The sequence below is a fragment of the Zootermopsis nevadensis genome, unplaced genomic scaffold (genome assembly GCF_977971745.1).
Source record: "Zootermopsis nevadensis isolate Lab colony 2312 unplaced genomic scaffold, Znev_1.0 Znev_ptg000001l, whole genome shotgun sequence".
Taxonomy (NCBI): domain Eukaryota; kingdom Metazoa; phylum Arthropoda; class Insecta; order Blattodea; family Termopsidae; genus Zootermopsis; species Zootermopsis nevadensis.
Genome location: NW_028259133.1, coordinates 1,559,757 through 1,582,534, shown reverse-complemented (window position 1 = coordinate 1,582,534; position 22,778 = coordinate 1,559,757). Strand labels below are relative to the sequence as shown.

The following is a 22,778-nucleotide window of genomic DNA, read 5'->3' as shown; positions in this document are numbered from 1 at the left end:
TGCTTGACAACTGAAACACACATAATTTTGATGGGACACCAGTAACAAGTTAGTGATATGATAGTTCACTGATACAAGCCACTGGTAATATTGTTGTGTAATAAGTAATGGGGCACTGGACATAAAATGTATAATTAACACAATAGTATGCTGCAGTATTGAGACATATTCCATAGAGTATCAAGCACTTTAATTATTAAATTCATGTTGTTATGACAGACCTGATTCCTTTTAATTACTTGCCTGGAAGACTTAAAACATCATGCTCTCATTTTGGGGGTGCTATCTCCACAGAGCTGCATCATGACCAAATGTCATGTTCCTCTGTGCCAACTGCTTTGGTCCCGTCATTTGCAAGGATAATCCGGAGCAAGCAGCAAGCCACTAAAAGAATACTCCAGTGGGTTTCATGATATTATCAAATGTCTGAATAAGACATGCAAGAGAGTAATTCAAAGAGAACCTGGGGAAACATAATTTCTTCCACCAAAACATAAAAATTACATGGACTAAATAAATACAAGATCCATGAATTTCTGTTCTTGCTTTCTTTATTTTTGTGCTCTCTTCTTCATGTGATGAAACAAAAAGTGTTTCTTTGGCATGTGAAATCCAAGGACACGGTATGGGATAACCAACAGTTCTGTGAAGACTTTTCAGTGCTGCACAACATAAGATAACCATTTATTCAGTGAATGAGTAAAAAATTATTCTGGTCTCCTATTCACTGGTGTACTGTCTATTAGAAATTAACCATCTCCATTACTCCAAATGAAGGCAATGTTGTTCCACAACTAATCACCAAACTGTGTTCTTGAAAAAATTACAATTCCATGGATTTATTCTGAGCAACCCCACATTTCCATATTTACATATGATGTGGTACCAACCTGATGAAATTTAAAGCACCTTATCATGTGGATCTCATGTCACAAGAGCAGTAATATAAAAATATCCTACCTTAGTTCCAAATATATTCACAGGAATGTTATTCTTGCTCTCTAAACCTTCTTTTACACTGGAGAGGCTACCAGAGCAGTCAACGGGTCTTTCACAATGGATCAAATGGTATTTCTTAAGGCACTTATACGAACATTATATAGCCAATCTGTAAGGTATAATGAAATCGCATTTAGTTCCTTTAAATGTCAATGTTCCCACCATTAAAACTAATTATAAATTTCAATTTTAATTCTACCGATTCACATATGTAAAAATCCAGTTCCTACCTCAAAGAAAACACAATGCGGCTCCATTACAAAGGTGAATTGGTTAATCTTGCTTTAGGAAATAATTGCTGTTATTCTGAAAATTATGCCAAACCCGTAAGTACACCATGTGCACATATTGCAGAGTTATTGACATATACTTACCGCTTGGCTTAAAAGAATTAACAGCACAAAACTGAAGTAAACAGAAAAACCGTTTAAATTACAAGAGTGAAACTTTTTGTTTTGTACAGCCAGTAGTTTCAGTAAAAGGAAATTGCAACAGGCCAAAAGGAAGAGAAGCAGAAACCATATATGCAGTTTTGGCAGGAATATCTATTGGAAAACAAACACTTGGAAGCCAAAGATCATTGGGTGGGGATAATATTAAATGGACCCTAGAGAAACAGGATATGATGATGTGGCTTAGGCTACACATATTCCTGTGAGGTTTAGTGTGAGCTAGATAAACTAGAACATGAATTACAGTGAAACGTCTATCCATCGTTCCCGGAACTATCGTTTTCCCGGATGCATCGTCCGTTTTGTTCGGTCCCGAAGACATCCCATATAAAATAATGTTACATTTTCCCGCTTCTATCGTTCCTCGAACTATCGTTTTATCGCATCGATCGTTCAAAAATCTTAGTCCCGGCCCACAATTTTCCCGCAATGATCGTTTCTGAGAATTTAAAATGCTGGGTTTAGAGATAAATTAATACCGAAAGACGCACAATGTTTTTGGAATACACAGTAGCGGTAACCTGTTATGTCACCCAACCAGCAGAGATTCTTTTGGAATGAGGGGTCAGCGGTGCAGGGGTGATAGTTGGAGTGAATGGCGGTGCTCATTGTCAGACTTTTTTGGTAAAAAGAAGTAACTTTGAAAGAGAAACTTTGTTTTTTTTAAATTTTTAATGCTTTCCCGCATCTATCGTTTTCCCGCATTCATCGTTTTTATTTCCCACCCCCGCCGAAAACAATGCATCGAGGTTTCACTGTAGTTTTCTTCTGGTGTTTTAATTCTGCCTACTATCATGCTGAATGGGAATCAGAGTTTCATGTCTATGCTACAAGCTGAGCTGTTGCATGTATTTATGAGTTTTAAAACAAACAACAGAATCTGAAGTAGAATGAAAATTAAACCTGTATGCGTGACTTCAAGTTCTCACAGCAGTGAGTATAAAGATGGCTGTCTTTTCGGTTGTACCGTGTAGTCTGGTAGAAGTAAACCAACATTTCAGAAGTGCCTGCTGCTCAACAGGGCAATGATACAGGCAGCAAGAAACTCTGAAATGTTGGTTTACTTCTACCAGACTACACGGTACAACCGAAAAGACAGCCAACTTTTAAACTTATTTGGCAAGAAAGAATATAGAAATATAGAACTGTAGTACAGTGAGATGACACCATTAAGGGCTGCAACTCATTACATACTGCACATAGCTCCACAGTCAAATAGTTACTTTTGGGAAGTTTTAGTAAGATTTGTTTACTGAAAAAATTGCTTAAAACAATTACAGTTGAAATTCCTGTACATAAAACAAAACCAGTCCTTATATGTAACAGTAATCCTCATGCATTTCCATCAGCCCATTCCTCCATCTGAGAATTATTAACTTTTAAATTCAGGTGCATACATAAAGAGGTCATTCTGAGGGATGGGGATGGGACTCGTTTGCAAGAGGACCACATAAAACTTTGGCCTTGGAAAATTAAAGGGTGTGTGGAAACTACATTAAAAATAACACTTTCAGTTCAGTCACCTTACATAAGACATGGTGAAAAGTTGCCTTCCCAAAATATGGATAGGGATCATACTCTCTGCAAAAACTAAGAACAAACAGTAATAATTTATAGAAATGTAAAGTCTTGTTTGGAGAACACAACTACTATCACAATACTTTTCTCATTCTCTACTTCCCCATTTTAATTTACAGTACAAAGCCATTTTATAGTGTGTAACTGAGTTAACAAAGATGACTGAATTATGTTAAATCTTAATGACTTATACTGCAATGATCGACAAACAAGGCTGCAGTCACTAGTAGATGTAAAAATCCAGACATACAATATTTGCACATATGACACGCCATCCATAAACAAGAATCTTTATAAATTATCTCCAAAACATGTTTACAAAATTATTACAATAATGAAATCAAACAGTGAATTGTGACAAATATTTTTTCATCTCCTATAATCGCTGGTAAAGATACAAGTAGCCCAGTTCTTTGGGAGGATTCTCAGACAGTGCTACCTTGTTATCATTGTAGATGACCCAATGTCCGTCACGTAAGATATGACACACATAATGGCCCACCATTGTGGAAGTACCCATGTGAGAGATAAATGCTATCAGTCGATATCCTGGAAAAGAAAGTAAAAATTATAAAGGTACATCAATTTTAAAGACAATTTTTGTTATCACGAACCTCTAAAAATCTTATTGCATCTCAGACATTTTATAAGAGTATGTATAGTCCTACCTATAGACACTTCATTAAACGCATTTTCTAGTGAAAGCCTTAATTCGCCATAACAATGATAGTAATGATAATGAAAATAGGTAATCAGAGCTCATCTGTCTACTCACGGCTTTCCCCATCCCGGAAAGTGGGTCCAACAGCTGCTCCACCAGTATCTTCCGAATCAATCTCAGCCTGATGGCTAAAGATCCAGTCTGCAGCTCGTTCCACATTATTATTGGTGGCTTTCAAAGCTTGTACGGCCTGCACTCGAGTGAAGCCCATCATCGTTATCATTGAAACAGCTTCTTCATTTGGAATAAAGTTGCTCATCCCACCTAAGAGGTGGAAGTGTCCATCCAGTGCATTAAGCAATAGCGAACAGAAAATATGTAGAAACTGGAAGTAACATATCTGCTCTCTGATAGCAATGACTTTCTCATACACATATCTAACCTGCTTATAATGTATTATTGAAGTTACCTGTTTTGCAGTCTATGCCAGGAGGGACAAAAGGATTGGCAAAATCGGAATCACCAATATGATCCATGATCCAGTTTGTAGCAGGTTCCAGCCCCTTATTATCTGTGAAGTAAACAGCTTTCTTGCAGGCCTCAGGGGGAAATCCCATGTCCACCAACTGCTTGAGGACTTCTTGGTCAAGCACAGGAGGGGGTGGTGGAGCTCCTGTGATCTCTGGTAGAGGTTCCTCCCCAGGCTGTGGTCCAGTGGCCCTCAGGAGGGACAGGTCCAGTTCATCAGGCATCTCTACTGCAACATCCAGTTTGATGGGCACCCAGTCCTCTCTCAGAGTAAACTTCTTCAGGTGGATAAGGAGGTAGTCGGGAAACGACGCAAGACGTGTTGTCCTGAGCAAGATGAATTTGTTGTGTCAGTAATGTCTACATGTAACTGAGCATAACAAAAATGAGAGAAATACTATAACACGAAAAAGGATGCAAAGGTATACTCTTTTGAGAGCATTAAAATTCCAAAGGTTTCCTTTACACCATGTCACAGACAATGATGTCAACAGAGTAACCAAGGGAATAACAAATGTAACAATAATATCAAAGCCAAATATGGTACCCCAAGGTCACATTTGTAATAATGGGATGAAATACGAGGCGCGTCCCAAAAGTAAGTTTCCCACTCGTCCCACAGCTAGCAAACCTTATATTGCGCGAACCGACTGTGCGTACGTGATAGAGCAATGACGTAGCATGGCGCATGCACTAACGGCACTTCCCGCGTTCTCACAGTAGCATCGTTGCAGCTGTTGAAGATGGAGGTTCTTATTCCAGCTCCCGCCGACTGTGAAGTGTGGTCAGTGATAACGCTAGGCCGCACACGGCTCGACGGACAGCAAGTCTCCTGCAGGAGTTCAGCTGGGAGGTGTTTAATCATTCACCCTACAGCCCGGACCTCGCTCCCAGTGATTTCCATCTTTTCCTACACCTCAAGAAATTCCTGTCCGGTCAGCGTCAGCGTTTTGAGAATGACAGAGAGGCGGTGATGGTTGTCACACAGTGGTTCCAATCCCAGGCGGCAGACTTCTACGACACAGGTATTCAAAAGTTGGTCCCACGGTATGACAAATGTCTCAATTCCGGTGGCGAATATGTTGAAAAATAGCTGGACACTTGCTGTATCTGTTGCAATAAATATTTCCAAGAAATTGTGTTTTGTTTCTGTAAACGGCCCCAGGGAAACTTACTTTAAGGACGAGCCTCGTACATGACAGACGGACAAGAATGGACCCGTGCATGAAGAACAACGAAATTGATTGGCATCTCTCCATAACAGCATTAACAAGACGAATAACAAATGGCATCAAACACAATGATATTTTACCTTACCAGTCCCTCTATAATGATAATAAATGAGGATTTGCCAAGATACTTCCTACCACATAACAGCTGTTCCTGAACTCATCACTACACAAACCTCTTTGAAACTACAAACTCACATCTAGAGCAATTCCCCCTCCCCGAGAATATTTCATACATATCCACTCCTTTAATTAAGCAACATCCGATGAAGGAATGTGGGAAAGTGGAGGTATGCAACCATTAACTTCAGCACTAGACAGAGATGGGTAGTCGGCTACACATTCTAGCTACTTTACCTCCAGAATCACTAGAACCATTTTCTTCATATACTGTCAGAAATATGGCACAGACTTCACCTTTCACACATTTATCCAAATATTCTTTGTATTTAGCATTTCACAAAAAGGGAAGTACTTCCACAATTTTTCAACCTGAGTCTAGTGAGGTCAGATCCACAATGCATGACAAACAAATCCCTACATGCTGGGACTTACATCAGTATTAACTGTCACATGTCACGGTAGGTGCACCACAAAAAACTTCAGCACTGCTGTATACCAATATGAAATTTGCAACTTGGATAAAAAAAATCCATGTACCCACAAAAGAGCCCCTTAATTTCTGTCACTTTAGTTTTGACACTTTTATTTAATATAGAAATGACGTAAGAAAGAAAAAAACACTAAAACACTCTCAAACTAAAATTGTTGGAACTCAAAGAACACTTACTTTCTTGCGGTCGTTTTCTCGTTCAAGGCAGAGCTGTAGAAATGCTCGACTATCTCCGGTTGAGAGAATGCTTCCAGACAGGAGAAGAGCTTAATCTTAGGCCGTACGACAACGCTTGGGTCTCTTGCAAACATAACATCAAGCAACACTATACAAGAATTGAAAAGCACAGTATGTTTCCTGATTATTACTTTACGAGGTGCGATCAGAAAGTTTCCAGACTGTGTCAATAGAGGGTGAACCGGATGTAGTATGAGCTTCTGCCGCTAAGGGGTTGGGCCTACATTCATAGTGAATCAGTGTTCCAGCCGGCATCATCGAATCAGCATTTGTTTCTTAGTTACGGGCGTTTTGGTAGTGCATTACACCGACCCTCCTGCGATTGCGGATTTTCATGAACAAAGAGTGTGCATCAAATTTTGCTAAAGACTCGCCAAAACGGCTACGGAAACCTATGAAATGCTAAAGCAAGCATTTGGGAAGTCCGCAATGGGTCGTGCACAAACTTTTGTGTGGCATTCACGTTTTAAAAATGGCCGAACCTCTGTCGATGATGACGAGCGTTCTGGACGACCATCTTCGAGCACAACGCCCGAAAATGTTACGAAGATTCGGCAGGCCATTCACGAAGATCGACGTCGTACCATCAACGACTTGTGCGACATTGTTGGGATAGGCTATGGGACCTGTCAGCTGATTCTAAAGGAAGAACTCCACATGCGACGCATCGCAGCCAAGTTTGTGCCAAGGCTCCTGTCTGAGGACCAGAAGCAGAATCGACTTCTCGTTTGTCAGGAGCTCAAAGATCTTGCAAGAACCGACCCCAACTTCCTTTCTAAGGTTTCCTCTTCCCAAAGATGAAAATTCAGCTAAAGGGAAGGAGATTTGAGACGATAGAAGAGATTCAGGCAGAATCGCAGATGGTGCTTGACAGGCTGACAAAGAAAGATTTCCAGGGATGCTTCCAGGCTTAGCAGCGGCGCTGGGATCGTTGTGTTCACTCCCAGGGGAACTACTTCGAGGGTGATGGATGAATTGAATACCTGAGATAAGTGTACGGGTTTTTATAGGCGCAGTCTTGAAACTTTCTGATCGCACCTCGTATATGATTTTTCTGAAGAATCATAATCAAGATAAAAACTGCTATTTAAAAAGTATACATCATCAGTTATTTATCACATTCTGGAGGTAGAATACTACATTCTCAGATCCAAAACCTTATTCTACTTGAAAAAAGGAAAAACTGGCACTAGGGAAGGAATCTATTACTGCGCTTATTTATAAAAATGGTGATAAAGCTAATTATAATTAAATGTAAATGAATATCATTGTTATCAACAACACAGATTTTCTCAAACACTCTTCTCTTAACGTTAACTCCAACAACAGACACAATTATTTTGAATCATCAGTGTCAATGCTGACATATCAGATCAACTACTGGTTAGACATTGTACATTTATCAGATACTGGAGGAAAAATGGAAGTAAAATGGGACAGTACATAAAGTTTCTAGACTTAAAAAAAGGCATCATTGAGGACATAAGTATTTTAAATTCTCACTGTATTCATAAAACTAGTTAGGCTAATTAAAATGTGTCTAAACAATGTTTATGTCTTGGATGACATCAATATTAAACATATACGCAGAAGCTGTTAGATGCTGGTAAGGTTTGTCCAGAAATAAACACAGGGAAAATGAAGTGTATGTTACATCTCATCACCAGAATGAAAGACAATATCACAATATAAAAGTAATTAATACTGTAAATCCTTAGAAAATTTGGCCAAGCTCAGATATTTTGGAATTAATCAAACTTATCTTCACAAATTAATAGAGGCAAATTAAATTCTCGGAAATTCTACAACCATCCAGAAGCCGGCCGCAGTGGCCACGCGGTCTGAAGCATGGACCTCGTGCGCCTGGCCGCTGGGACCATGGGTTCGAGTCCCACTCAAGGCATGGATGTTTGTCCGCGTCTTTCTGGGTTTGTATCGGTAGAGGCCTTGTGTCAGGCTGATCACTCATCCAAGGAGTCCTACCATTGTCCAGATAGATCAATCATATAAATAAAAAAAACCTCGACACCTACGGGTAAAAGAGGATGAGAGAAAGAAAGAAGTAAAAAATAAAACTATAACTGTATCCATTGTTTTGTATGAGAATACAATTTATTTCATATCCTGAGGCAGGAAAACAGAATAAAGATATCTGAGAAGAAGGTGCTGAGAAGAATTCTTGGACTGAAGAGATAAGAAGTTACAGGAAGCTGTAGAAAACTGCATAAGGAGAAGCTAGTTGAGTGACTACCAGCTTTTCAAGAAGAACTCTGACCCATGTTCTTAGCTAATCGTAATATGATTATTTCTATTTATGGCAAATAACAATAAGAAAAGCAAAGACATTTCACTGCTGAAACGTGTAGTAATCAAACAAGAATTCAGGATGAAGTTGCGTTTGCTACAATATGTTGTCTAACTTACAATCTCTGTCCTTTGGACTCTGCGTCTGCCTTGAGAGCCTCATATGCTGTGACCTCCTCCTTGTTGATGGCAACTTCAAGAGGGATCGGTAGTGGCAAGCTATACTCCGTTCTGTACATGTACTTAACTTTCTTTGATTTACTACACTGAAAGCGATCCTCCACAGAGAACTTGAAGCAGTCCGACGGATTGTTCTGGTGACGACTGTTCCTCTGTAAGAATTTGAAAGTCACCCACACAAAGGCGTTCAATGCTAATTTTTAACAAGTATTTGTATAAAGATGTAAGATTTGAGGTTTATAACCCCTCCTTACCAACTATACTTTTTTCAATCTGTTTGACAACTTCTCTTGTAACTTGTATTTGTACAACTGGAGAAAACACCAAAGTGATTTTTTCAACCTTAAGTACACTTTATTGTTCCTGCAGCCAGCTTTCATACTGCCACACATTACTCGGAATTATTTTGCTATTTCAGAGTCCCTTACTTTCTTTGCATTTAAACAGACCATAAACTCTAGCTATCAAAGGCAAAACAATGTATTTTCAAAATTTATCACAGATTATCTTCTTAATAATCTGAACAAGCCCAGCAAATACAATGACCCCCACCCCCTTGCCTATGCCTACGCCCACCGGAAAAATGTGGCAGGCAGACAATGGACACACGTTCTTCGCTTAAGCAAGAACATGTCCTACCAATATGCAACGAATGGTACCTCAAGTGTGTTGATGAAATGCAAGAAGAACTCTTGTGCGTCCTGTTGCCTCTTTGTAGAGAATAATGGATGTCCTTTGCCAATCAGAGCCTTGAACATATGTGGGGAGATACCAGGCTGTAATTCATCAGTAATCTGCTTCGCTTCGGAAGCTTCTGCTGGAGGCTGCGAGTACTTTCCATTCAACAGGCCTAATCCAAGCTTAGCCCTGAATGTGGAGAGAGGGAAATATTGAAAGTAAAAAATAATGAAAAGTTTGCACTAGTGTAGACTTGGCAGTAGTTAAACAACTTTCTTCCTTCTACTGCCATGCTTTCTCCTCATTTCACCCAACACAGAACACAGAAAATTACTAATATTATGACTTTTAGTTCCAGACCATGTTAATTTATTTATAGTTTATTTAACAACGCTTTTTCAGTAGCTCAAACTATATAGTAAAATAAGCAGATGACAGTGAATTGGAAAGGATGTGGAAGGAAGCGGTCATGGCCTAATTTATGGTGCTATCCCAGCATTTGCCTGGAGGTACTGAAGAAAGACATAAAAATGCCAGTCACGATAGCTGGTTTCCAGGCTAAGATTTGAACCTGGGACCTCCTGAACATGAAGCAAGAGTGTTAACTGTTTGATTACGTTTGATCAGACCATATTAAACAGAAGCCAAACATGAACGAAACACCTTCATAACTTCACAACCATCTGAGATTTTCTTGAATTAGACTCTGGACAGACAAAAATACACAAACTGGAATACACATGTTTTTGAAATGCATTCTTTACAATTTTACACACCTCATTGGCTTTGATGTTGCTTTAGTACTGATACAAATCTATTTTTTCATTCAGGAGGAAGCTCTGGTAAATCAACTGCATTAGCTAATAAATGATGTACAGGTAGCCCTCGCTTTACGCCGGGGATGCGTTCCTGGACGAACCGGCGTAAATCAATGGGAAGTCAATGACATGCATTCCCAGCACCCAAACATTGACGACTAATATAATGGCATTACATTTAAAGCTCTGAAATAACGTAAATAAAATAAAATAAAGGAAATTTAAAAAATATATTTTATACACTTACAATCTGCAATTCATTGGTCCCCACGATTCTTTCATGTGATTGAAGTGTACAGTCATCTCTCCTGTTAAGCGATAGTTGCATTCATGTAAGACGACGACTTATAGAAAATTGCGTAGTAAAAATAACCCTGGTACCTCAGCAGAGATTAAATTAGTCCTTTGAAAGTTTAAAGCGACAGGAATGAAATTGTGTAAGAGCAAACTCACATATGCAAAAGTTTGCATTTCACAAACAGCTTTTACCGATTCATCGATCTCATTGGAGCAAATTCGCGTTAACAAAACATACATAATTGCAGAGGTGACTGTATTTATAATTTTTATTCAAAATCAGCGATGTAAGAATTACAATTTAGTATAAGAATCAGTACGAGATACATTGTAAAACGTTATAAATAACAGTAAAATATATTTTTTTCACCTTTTGACTTTCTGGTTTCAAAATCGGCATTATTCTGAAACGGCGCAAATTGAACCGGCGCGAATCGAGGGCTACCTGTACTTAAAACCTGGAAGAGTATGAATGAAAGCAGTGAAGGAACACAATAGTTATTTACTTACTGCTGATTTGACCATGAAATTAAACTCGCTCGACTCTTCTAGTTTAGGTTCCCAACACTACATTTTACGAACTATAACATACGAACAGGTAAATATTAAATTCCCCATATAGAGCTTCACTTCATGCAAAGAACGCATAATAATGTATTTCCCATCTTAAGTAACTGAAGTGTATGACATTAGTCAAGCTGCAATTAAGAACACTTCTTACCACATGGTGAACTAGTTGGTGAGTATATCAGAATGTCATGGTGGCCTAAATACTGGTTTATATATATATATATATATATATATATATAATACACACACTTCACAGAAAACAGACCCAATGAGACAAAAGAAAACCAGTAAGAAATATGATGCAGGGTTCTTTCAAACAAAGGCGCACTTACGTCTGCACATTGAAATCTGACGCTGGATCAGGAGACGTAGAATCAAAAATGTCTGCAGAGTCCTCAACAAACCTACAAGAATAAATCAACTTAAGAACACATGTAAATAGCATAACTGCATAACAGACGAACAGGAAAACAGCTGTTTGAAAAAATGTCAGTCTATCACCACCATACATTACAGATTTTCAAATGATCTATAAAATTTCTTCAATACCACACCTAACGAACAATACACACGATCATAACTGAGCAGCGTGTACAAACTCACTGACTTATGAAATAGCAACCAACTGCATGACACAGCTCCCTCACCTTTTAACAAAATCTGGAATAACAAAGATGACTTGCATTATACTGTTCATGTAACAGGAGTTACCAAGATTGACCAAGCCAGTGTATCCTGGACCATACAGTGGTTTTAACTGACTGCCAGCTTCCTGTAGTGCCACCCACTCACCAAATTTTTGGTTCAAGTCCAGCTCCAATTCCACCATAGACTTATCAGTCTGAAACATTAAACAGAATCTTGCAAGACTGGTAACAGAAACAAAGCAAAGCAGGGCAGCAGAGTGACATCTATATGCATTCATTGTAAAGGCGAGTGTTTTGTAACATAGTATGCCGGTACCTCAGTACAGTACCATCACAATGTGAAGTTAGTCAACGATTCCCAAATCAGTGTGTGTTCATTAAAAGGTTTTACAAGCCCCATTCACTGGCATTTTATTTGACAGAAGTCTTACAAAGTTATTTCTTAAAATAGAAAATTGTTTCTTAAATGAGGGGTCTGCACCTCTATCCCTAACATAATGGAAATTTCATCCTTAATGTTTATCTAAAATTTCTCAGATCCCACAAAAGAGATTTCTGTATGAAATATAAGCCTACGTCTTCAAATGCTTCAATATATGTGGCAAGTATATATTTATTATCACAGTCTATACACAAACGTATTTAAAATGTTGTTGTTAAAATTGATATAACACTATAACATCTGTAGTATAAAATATTACAATAAGTTATATTATGTTATATTATGGCGCTTTTATCGTAGTATGATGTTACATTTATTATGGCGCTTATTATTAATTGTACGACATGTTTCGATGTTTTATGACATCATCTTCAGGTTTATATCGTCATTTTTATCATTTTAAAACTATTATATATTTCGATGCAATGCATTTATTGATTTATAGGTATATTTGTAGATTTTTCTGTCTTCATAATGCTCTGCATGTCTGTAGTTAGACGTTAATTTTCAATTTTGTGTTGTGTGATGTATCCTACGTCTGCTAGCGGGCAAGGAAAGGCCAACTGGGACTATAAATTAACAATTATACAATTCAGTAATCCACTTCTGTGCATTTTCTACCTACACAGATTCCAGTTATAGTAATGTTCAATAAATAACATCAAAGTATTATACCATCACCATGTTTACAACTGTTCACATGTAAAAAAACTGTTTCATACACAAACTGCAGGTACATTTATGATTCACCCCCATACAAAGTTTAAAATGTGTACCTAAAATATTTCAACCACCATCAAACCAACAGCTAGAAATAATTTTCACATGGCTGTTACAAAGCTGTTTCACATTTTATGAATTACTTTAAGTCACCTTGCATATTTTTCTAATCTCTATTTACCATACGACACTTCACAATCCTACATTACAAAGCACTGGTCTACCTACCAAGTCAGATCACAATATCATACTGACACTATTAATGCTAGGAAATAAAAATGCGAGTGCCTCTAGAGCCATAAAAACATACAAAATTTCATGAAAATCTGTAAAATGATCAATGCTCACCTAATTCAAACATAGCAAACAAGAGACAGATGAAATAGCAAGTAACTAAACTACCTTCTCCATCTGTGCAATGTTGATTCCAAAATGTGCCAAATGGACGATAAGATTTGGATCCTCCACCATGTCATCTTCGTCGTAACTAAACACATCTGCCTTTCCATCCTTTGTAATTGTACCCAGTTTCACAGCCAATGGATAACCTGAAACACACAACAACTGAACTCAAAAAGACCAGATTTTATCCCAGACACGGATAGATTTTTTTCTTCACCACTATCTCTGGACAAGCCCTGAGGCTCACACAGCTTCCTACTCGCTTGGCGCCAGAGGCTTATTTACATGGAAACAGAAATAAAGCGGCCAGAGCATGAGATTAACCACACACCTCCATATAATGCCAAGATATAGAATGTGCGTATCTTTTCCTCTCTTCATCTTGAGGCCTAGTATTAGGATTCTACCCCAAAGCATTTCATAAGGACTTTGTATTAAACAATGTAGCTCTGGAGCATAATCTCTCTTCCATCACAATACCACCAATATTCAGTACTCCACTAGAAATAAACTGCAATGAACTCTGAACACACAAAATGGCTGATATAACAGAAATAGACTGGGAAATTGTTATAAAGTTCAGTATTTTGTCATGCAAAAGATTCAGTGAGAATATATGCATCAAGGCATATAATATTAGAAAACATGAGAAGCAATCAAACTACAGGATAACATTAATTTTCTACATAAACACAACGTACATAAATGATTTTTGTCCACTGGTTTATAATGGCCTAAAACCTTGCTGTGTATATGAGGTTTTTGGCTGCCGTCAGACCACCGACAGAAACAGTTTCAAATTTGAATAAAAATTTACTTGGATATTATCCATCGTCTAGTAATGAAATGTAAAAAACGTAAAACGACGTTTCGGAGATGAGGCTCTATCTCCGTCTTCAGGTTCCTACTCAGTTGGGCCCACTAGATAGAGCTAATCCCTATCTCCAGCTCTATCTAGTGGGCCCAACTGAGTAGGAACCTGAAGACGGAGATAGAGCCTCATCTCCGAAACGTCGTTTTACGTTTTTTACATTTCATTACTAGACGATGGATAATATCCAAGTAAATTTTTATTCAATTGACTCTTCACCATCGTCAAGAAGTTTTAGTTTCAAATTTCTTCTTCTTCTTCTTCCGTTCCTTGACCGTTACTTCGGTCTTCCGGTGCCTAATATTTTCTTCCATTCTTCCCAATTTTCCCATCCTTCCGGAGGTAGTTTCCACTCTATCACGATCCTTTTAATTCCGTCATTCCATCCCGGTCTCGGTCTTCCTCCCTTCCTTCTCTCTTTTGGTTGCCATTCATAGTCATTTTTGGTAACCTTTCCTCCTCCATCCTTTGCACGTGTCTGTACCAAATCAGTTGTCTTTTCTCTATCTCCTCAATTATATCTCGATCCACCCTCATGGTTTTTCCAATCCTTTCGTTCCTCACTCTCTCTTCTGGATATTCCAGCCGCTCTTCTTAGAAAATCCATTTCCATTATTCTCAACTTATTTTTTGTTGTCCCAAGAGTTGGTAAATTTCTGCTACATAAAGAGCCACGCTTTGTATCATCATTTTATATATTCTCTCTTTCGTTCTTTTTGTGATATTTTGTCCCATAATATTGGGTTGAGGGCCCCTATGAGTCTCCTTCCTTGTTTTATTCTCTCCTCTGTTTCAATTACACACATCCCTTGGTCCCCTATCATCGCTCCTAGATATTTAATATTTTTCTGTCCTATTTATTACTACTCCCATTTCCATTATCAGTGCATCATTAGTATTTCCTAAATTCCAATACATTGTCTTATCTAAATTTAATGTTAATCCCCAGATTTCATATTCTTCTTTTACTTTCCTCATCATAAATTCCAGGTATTCTTCTGTCTGTGCTATTATCGCTTGGTCATCGGCGAATTGTAGTGTATACATCGTTGTTTTTAAATTCAATAGTTTCAGATATACAGATACACAGCTTAAGACATTTCAAAGCTGCAACTGAATACCACCGTTTAATCAGATCTTTAAACTACAAGACACTGCCACCAACAATTTAACTACTGCATTTGTATATATATACAGACCAGACACAATATGTTACCTGTCGCCCTGTAATGCTCAACAGCATGATCATTGCCTCCTGAGCCATCATAGAACTTGCGACCGCATAGGATAGATCCGTCAGTAAGATTCAGCCATAGATTCTGTGTAAGGTCACATTGCTCACACTTCCAATTGCATGGTGGAATTTTCTTCCCATTATCCAACTGAAGCAAGTTTTCAGCATGTCTATGAACAAATGTATATAATATTTAAGAAAAATCCAGTTCTATTCAATATTCAACATAAAATGTCAATTTTTTTTTTTTCCAGTTATTTACACAGTCTGAAAATTAAAATACAAAGACCAGGCCAAGGTCTAATGCAACGAGGATATAAAAGCTAATAATGATATGTAACGGAAACCCAGCACAGCAATTACACATAGATTGTATCAGGCACATTACTAACTTCTAGAAGTTAGATATCCGTCTTCTGGGTTATTGTGCTGTGTAGTCTGGTCGATGTTAACCAACGTTTCAGAGGTCATACTGCCTCCATCATCAGGGCGATGAGTATGAAGATTTCTGTCTCCTGGGTTGTTGCGCTGTGTAGTCTGGTCGATGTTAACCAACGTTTCAGAGGTCATACTGCCTCCGTCATCAGGGCGATGATCGCCCTGATGACGGAGGCAGTATGACCTCTGAAACGTTGGTTAACATCGACCAGACTACACAGCGCAATAACCCAGAAGACGGATATCTTCATACTCACCGCTGTGAGAACCTGAAGTCTTACATTCTAGAAGTTATTTCCTCAGGAACATATTTAAAAAAAAAACAAGTTGCAAACAAGAATACTTGGAACTATGAGACATAAAGCAATAGAAAACAAATTAACAAACTCCAGAATTTGTATTCTTCATATAAAATTATTAGTACTGAATCAATACACGCAGTACAAAGACTTTGTGCACACGATGAAATCCATAAAAAAATCTCAAACACAATAACTGGTCTCCACGCATATATATTGTATGTCCGAGAAATTCACGTCCATTAATTTAGATGTCAGTAGCAGTTAATGGGCAAAGTACAGTGGTAATAACAGTAACTGTTGTTCGGTTTACTCTGCGCGTACAAACAAAACTGCCAATTTGAAGTTGTTAAGTGCCGTGCCCATTATTTTGAGAATCTATTAAAAATAGTAAAGTATGCCTATTACTTAGAGATAACACGAGCTTCACCGTCCCATGTTTCAGCCAAGGCCTCAAGTTCAGCAAGCTTTGATGCAGACTGCGCTTCAATTATTGCTTGCACAGATGAATGCACCTGAAGACAAAGTCAGTAAATGATAAGTTACAACAGATTCATGAGGAGGGAAGAAAACAAAGTTACAAAAGGGAAAAAGGAAAGGAAGAGAGAAGAGAAAAGATCATTCCACACTGAATTTCAACGGGCTTTCCACACTAGTTATAAAAACCTGGTATAAGTGCAATTACGAATACCAACAAAAATAATATCACAAAAATTATGTTCCTTGAAATTCATATTTCAACTACAAAAGTAATTAATACTAATAAATATGGACAGCAGAACCAATAGTACAAATGTCTAAAAATGAAGAGAATGAAAAAGATATCCTTGTAACGCTTTAACAAGATTATAGTCAAATAACACACAATTTACATGTCACATCACGTATAATATTACTTAAAAACAGTGAAACAGCATTTTTAATTTTTATGCATCATGTAACATCACTAAATGCTGTGCATTAATGTCTAACAAGCACTACTATGCAATTTGTGTATAAAAGTGTTTCAAGATAATTCCATTCCATAACTTTGGCCCCATGTTCATACAGTCACTACATTATTTGCTCTGTATTCTGTTCTCTTCAGAAAAAACAGTTTTTAACAATTTGTCTTATATATTATTTAAATCTTGTCCGTCTAATCACAATAAATTCTTATTAAATATTAAAATATTACAATAATTAACATTTAAAATATTTAAAATATTAAATGATGTTCTTTATCGAAATATTCGATTTACATTAGACCATCATTTTTCATGACATGTTTCAGTTCCTAAAAGAACTATCTTCAGGTGTATATAATTATATAAAGATTCAAATCAATAATAACTTAAATACAATTTCTATATATTATTTTAGCGAACATTTTTATCAGATGTTTATCAGATATCAATAAGATATTAATAAGAATTTATTGTGATTAGACGGACAAGATTTAAATAATATATATTTATTATATCACAATATGACGCAACTTTACCATCTCACAATTTGTCTTGTATATCCAACTGAACATGTGTATAAACAATCTATGAATGTATGACAAGACTCCAGACACACCATGTAATTAAATAAAAGCAAATACATAAAATTCCTTAAAACTCACTATTTTTGGGAGTTGTGAACTTGGCCAAGGCACACTGACAAAATCTGGCAACACCACAATGGAGTATGATTCCACATATTCAAACTTCTTCTTACATGAATCAGGATCAAAGCCACCTTCAACACCAATAGCCAGGCGTGTTATTTTTTTCTCAGGTCCATCTCCTTGCTGTTCTGAAGGGACCTAAAATAAAAAGTGACGTTACATTTAAAAAAGCCACACCATTATATGTCATGTAGGTATACAGGGGAGAGGAGGTACAGCTTCTACTTATTCTCAACCTCTGCACTAGATGAAGGGGAGTGGTCTATGTCACACCCAACCTACGCTTCACCCCGGGGGAGTATGGACCCCCACTACCCATTCGACTGGAGGCTAGAACAAATCTTCTGCCCCTGTAACAGACTGAACCACAATCATCCAGTCTGTAGTCAGTCACTATACTGACTGAGCCACCTGGCTCATGCTGTAAAACTTTTCTTTGGTCTATTAAGATGACAAGTCGCCCTCCGTGGACAAGTGGTTAGCGTACTCGCCACTGGACCCAAGGTTCGCGGGTTCGATCCGGGCCGAGGTCGATGGATTTTTAAGGGCGATAAAAATCCGTAGCACAACTTCCTTCGGAGGGAAGTAAAGCCGGCGGTCCCATGTCGTAGATTTACGGCATGTAAAAGAACCTTGCGAGCATGATACGAGATGCTTTGTAAGCAAAATTCAGCTGCCATTTCTCACCCAAGTCTCTCCTGATTGACTGCTAGATGGCTCTGGCAATCATATCAGGATTGAGTAGAAATTATGCAGAGGCAGTGGGCTTGTCACTCACTACGCATAAATGACTAAGAAACCTCCGAAAGGAGGCGGCAACGACCCATTACTGGGTTAAGCAACAAATAGATTAAGATGACAGCCTTCTTGTATGTTGCGCTGTGTAGTCTTGTAAAATCTGACTGATATTTCAGAAGCAGTGTGCACCTCTGAAATGTTGGTCAACTTCTATGAGACTACATGGAACAATATCTCAGAAGGCTGTCACCTTCATACTCACTGACAAAATAAAATGAAATCCCACTTATCTTTATTAGATATTGCTGTAATATTATACCTAACATACCATCACCCTCACAAGAACTCTTACCACCAAGAAACCTAAGGAGAATTAAAAAGATTTCCAATATGTCAATTAGGATCTTAGCTACTAGACAGCATGGGAACGTCAATTATAGTGACATGTTCTCGCAAGAGTTATGACATTCCGTCCAGACACAACACTTCATATATCTTCTTATTAATAGTCCACTGGCCAGTAGATCCATGTAGTCTGGTAGAAGTTTACCAGTGTTTCAGAGGTCACCATTACCAATTGCCCTGAAACACTGGTAAACTTCTACCAGACTACATAGTACTACAACCCTGAAGTCGACCATATCTGTTATTTTCAAGGACATCTCTTAATTAAAACATAAGCTACAAAACTTTTATAAATACTTGCCCTACTTTTGCATTAAGGATCTCACATGTGTAGCGTAATTATATAAATCTGTTTAATTAAACATCTCGGTCTGTGTAAGTTTCTATTTTATTTTATTTGTAGTGTTCTGTCTGACGACAGGTACATATGAACAGGATCCTTCCATCCTTTTCTCGGACTGGGACCTGTTCATATACGTTCTTGGCAGATGATCCAGAAGTGGTTTGCCATTGCCTTCTTCTGTGTGTGAATGGAGTAATTGTTGGGATGCTACGGAGAAACCGGGGAAGCCCCCGGAGGAAAACTCCGTGTTGCCTTGCTCAACACAAGTTATAAATCTGGGCACCACTGGGAATCGAACCCGAGACCCCAGGATTACAAGGCCAGCGTTCTAACCGCTAGACCACCGTGGCATATATTAAACCACTTCCCAAAAATTTTCACTAGCATCATAATCATTCATAGTTTTTGCAACTATTAATGTGACACATAAAGTCTAAAATTTTCTATCTGCATAACCTCTTGGATATCTTGTACTGTCCTACAATGCCATATAGTGCACAAATACAAGAATACCATGCAGATCTAAAACAAATAATACAAAAAAAGATACACTCTGTTTCAGACCTTGACTGTAATCTTAATAGACGGAGTGTCTAATTTTACTTTGTGTGGCATTCCTGTTTCATCTGAATTTTATTCCAGTAATATTACCTTGGAAATAGTTTCATTAACATATATTATTGTACTTCTTTTTGTTTTCTGGATTACCAAAGATAGCCACTAACTACGAACAATCAACATACAAATACAACAATGTACTAGCAAGTTGGGCTTGGAGATGAAGAAGAAACTAGTGAAGTGTTACGTATGGAGCAGAGACTTGGACACTCAGGAAGAAGGAACAGAAATACCTGGAGAGTTTTGAAATGTGGTGTTGGAGAAGAATAGGGAAGATCAGGTGGACGGATCGAGTGACCAACGAAGAAGTATTGAGGAGAGTCAACGAGCAAAGAAACATTCTGCAGGCGATTACACGAAGGAAAGCTAACTGGCTGGGACATATTATGAGAAGGAATGGGTTACTGAGTGATATCATCGAAGGCCAGGTTGAAGGAAAGCGAGGACTGGGAAGAAGACTGATACAGCTAACCGACGACCTTAAACAAGGAAAGAAGATGACGTTCCAGGAATTAAAGCGAGAAGCCGAGAATAGGGACAACTGGAGAGCTCTTTTTGGGCAGAGCAATGGACCTGTCGTAAGACAGAACACTTAATAAATAAATAAAAAGAAGTAAATCATCACCCAATATGTACTAACAGAATGTTTCGTGATTAGAATTATGTCCAATGGAAAACTCAGGTATTAATGGTTATGAAACTCCATATTCTGCTACCAGAAGTAGGGTAATTACTTAAGCTAGCTATGAATTTTTTGTACATTTACCTCTTTCTTTTCTCGGCGAATATGGAGATAAACGGCATTACCAGTTTTCCTGTAGTTGCGCTCTACGTAGTCTCGACCAAATCCAAGGAAGCTGTTCAAGCTCACATATAAACCTGTGTCAGTTTCCTAAAATTAAACATTATGTGTGATGAACCATTTAAAAATATTTTTCAATGGGACAAGTCCATATTATACAACATATTAGCATCTCGGCTGCTGGCAGCTAGTCTGTAATGATACGCACACAATGGAAAAGTACAATTATTGTCCACTCACTCCCCATGTAGCAGAACATAAGTAAATATGGCATTAATTACAAAACCATGTTAAGTGGATCGCCTGTCACCATGGCATGACACATCTTCAGGTGAGGAGAAAGGAGAAGGTATCTGTGAATATAATTAAATAAGTAGTCACAAACAGCAGACAAAGAGTGGTCCTCCAGCTTGGGGGTTGGGCAGGAGGCTAATAACTCTCACCATAAAAGAACAGTATGCTGAAATGTTGCACAGAGCCTCGTATGTGGACAGATTCTTTGGAATAACCTAAACCATTAAAATTGGATATGAGATTTGGAATGTCAGAAGTTTCCATAGGTCAAGTTATCTGCAAGAAAAAAAATCACGAGTGGGAGTACAGCTCAGATGGGAATGGAGTAGCAGTCAACCAGCACATGATTATATATTTTTCTATGAAAATGGGATTACTAATCATCACATAGAGATATACTTTTTCTTACACAAGGAGACCATATCAGCAGACAAGAGGATAACAACAGGATGTCATGTATATTATACAAGACCAATGGTGGGATATTATTGTTCTCAATGTGCCTATAGCAACTGATGATAAAAGTTATGACACACAGAACTGTTTTTATAAGGAACTAGAGCAATCATTTAACCAGTTCCCTAAGTACCACATGAAAATGTTACATTTCAGTGCAAATGTGGAGTGGGCTGTGTTGTGAGTTGTGCATACATTTCAAATTCATACAGTGCCCCACATCTTGTAGTTAGCACAGATGTTCTTACATCATAGCACCAATGTGTCTGAGATTTGAGTCTCTTCCTCAAAGAATTCTACACTCAACCACAAAGTCTGAAGAGATACGTGGCCTCTGTTCTCGAAATCAAGTAGAATATGTCCATTTCTACTACAGAGAATGGAATATTATAACATTAAAGAACTGACACTTGAAAATTGTAAGCAACATTATGAAACTTCAACTAAACAATTCCTTTTATAAATGAGAACTCTTGGAAATTTACCACATAAAGATATGGTGGAAAAGAAGAGTTTAATTGTAAGTAGTAAAATTAATGTTTCTTAAAACTATTTGAGGTTCGTTTAGATTTCATTGTATAGGTAAATCTTTACTAATTTAGGCACGTTGTATAAAAACAATATAACATGTGAAGTCTGTTTAAGTGATTACTTAATCCCGGGGTTCTGTATTTTAAGCATAAGTAATTCAGACAAACAGGCATGACAACCGAACAATATCATGGCCATACTAATCAGAACAATATTTATTTGAAAGTGAATTGGATCACTTAACTGGAAGTTATGAAGATCAGTCAGATAATATTCGAAATTACTCAAATATGTTTAATAAAACATATAAGACAAAGTCTTCAGACTTCTCAAGAAAATGGTGAAATATTCACCATTGGTTAAAAGAGTTTTCTGACAATCTTGATTGGTCATGCCTATTCAAGAAACTATTTACAGATGGGTTTTTGAATTAACTTACAGGAGTGTCGAAACTGAACACACATTCATCTTTGTATATCTTCTGAGAATTTCCAGGAATGTTGATGCTATTTAAGTGCGGCGTTAATAATTCTATGGCACTCATTTCACGATCTTTTATATTTCTCTTCGTGGTGGAAATTTATAAATAGAAACTACCACTTTGATCCGGCAACTTACAATTCATCAACAACATGGCATGATCAGCAAGTTCATCTTATAACCATAAGATCGCACCAATTTCTTCTGAGAAGGATCGAGAACTAGATGTCGATTTTCTATCGAAGTTTTACTCTCGTATC

At 37.7% G+C, this 22,778-nt stretch overlaps 1 protein-coding gene across 1 annotated transcript; it reads right to left on the bottom strand.

Annotated features, from left to right (window-relative positions):
- Positions 1 to 3,303: 3,303 nt before the first annotated feature.
- Usp5 (ubiquitin specific protease 5) lies at positions 3,304 to 22,734 on the bottom strand. Its single transcript, XM_022084672.2, has 14 exons — positions 22,478 to 22,734; positions 20,722 to 20,847; positions 17,807 to 17,989; positions 16,606 to 16,712; positions 15,443 to 15,630; positions 13,356 to 13,501; positions 11,792 to 11,985; positions 11,477 to 11,548; positions 9,441 to 9,648; positions 8,722 to 8,933; positions 6,238 to 6,360; positions 4,160 to 4,545; positions 3,805 to 4,014; positions 3,304 to 3,578 (listed from the first exon to the last, which is right to left on the bottom strand). Exons 1-14 carry the CDS (start codon positions 22,580 to 22,582, stop codon positions 3,406 to 3,408), a joined length of 2,433 nt encoding a protein of 810 aa, XP_021940364.1. The 5' UTR covers positions 22,583 to 22,734; the 3' UTR covers positions 3,304 to 3,405.
- Between the last annotated feature and the right edge of the window lie 44 nt (positions 22,735 to 22,778).

Coding starts and splice junctions, on each gene's coding strand:
- Usp5 (XM_022084672.2), bottom strand. CDS start 22,582: ATGAGTGCCATAGAATTATTAACGCCGCACTTAAATAGCATCAACATT. Junction 16,713..17,806: donor GTTCACAACTCCCAAAAATA/GTGAGTTTTAAG, acceptor CTTTGTCTTCAG/GTGCATTCATCTGTGCAAGC. Junction 11,549..11,791: donor ATTCCAGATTTTGTTAAAAG/GTGAGGGAGCTG, acceptor TTATTCTTGTAG/GTTTGTTGAGGACTCTGCAG.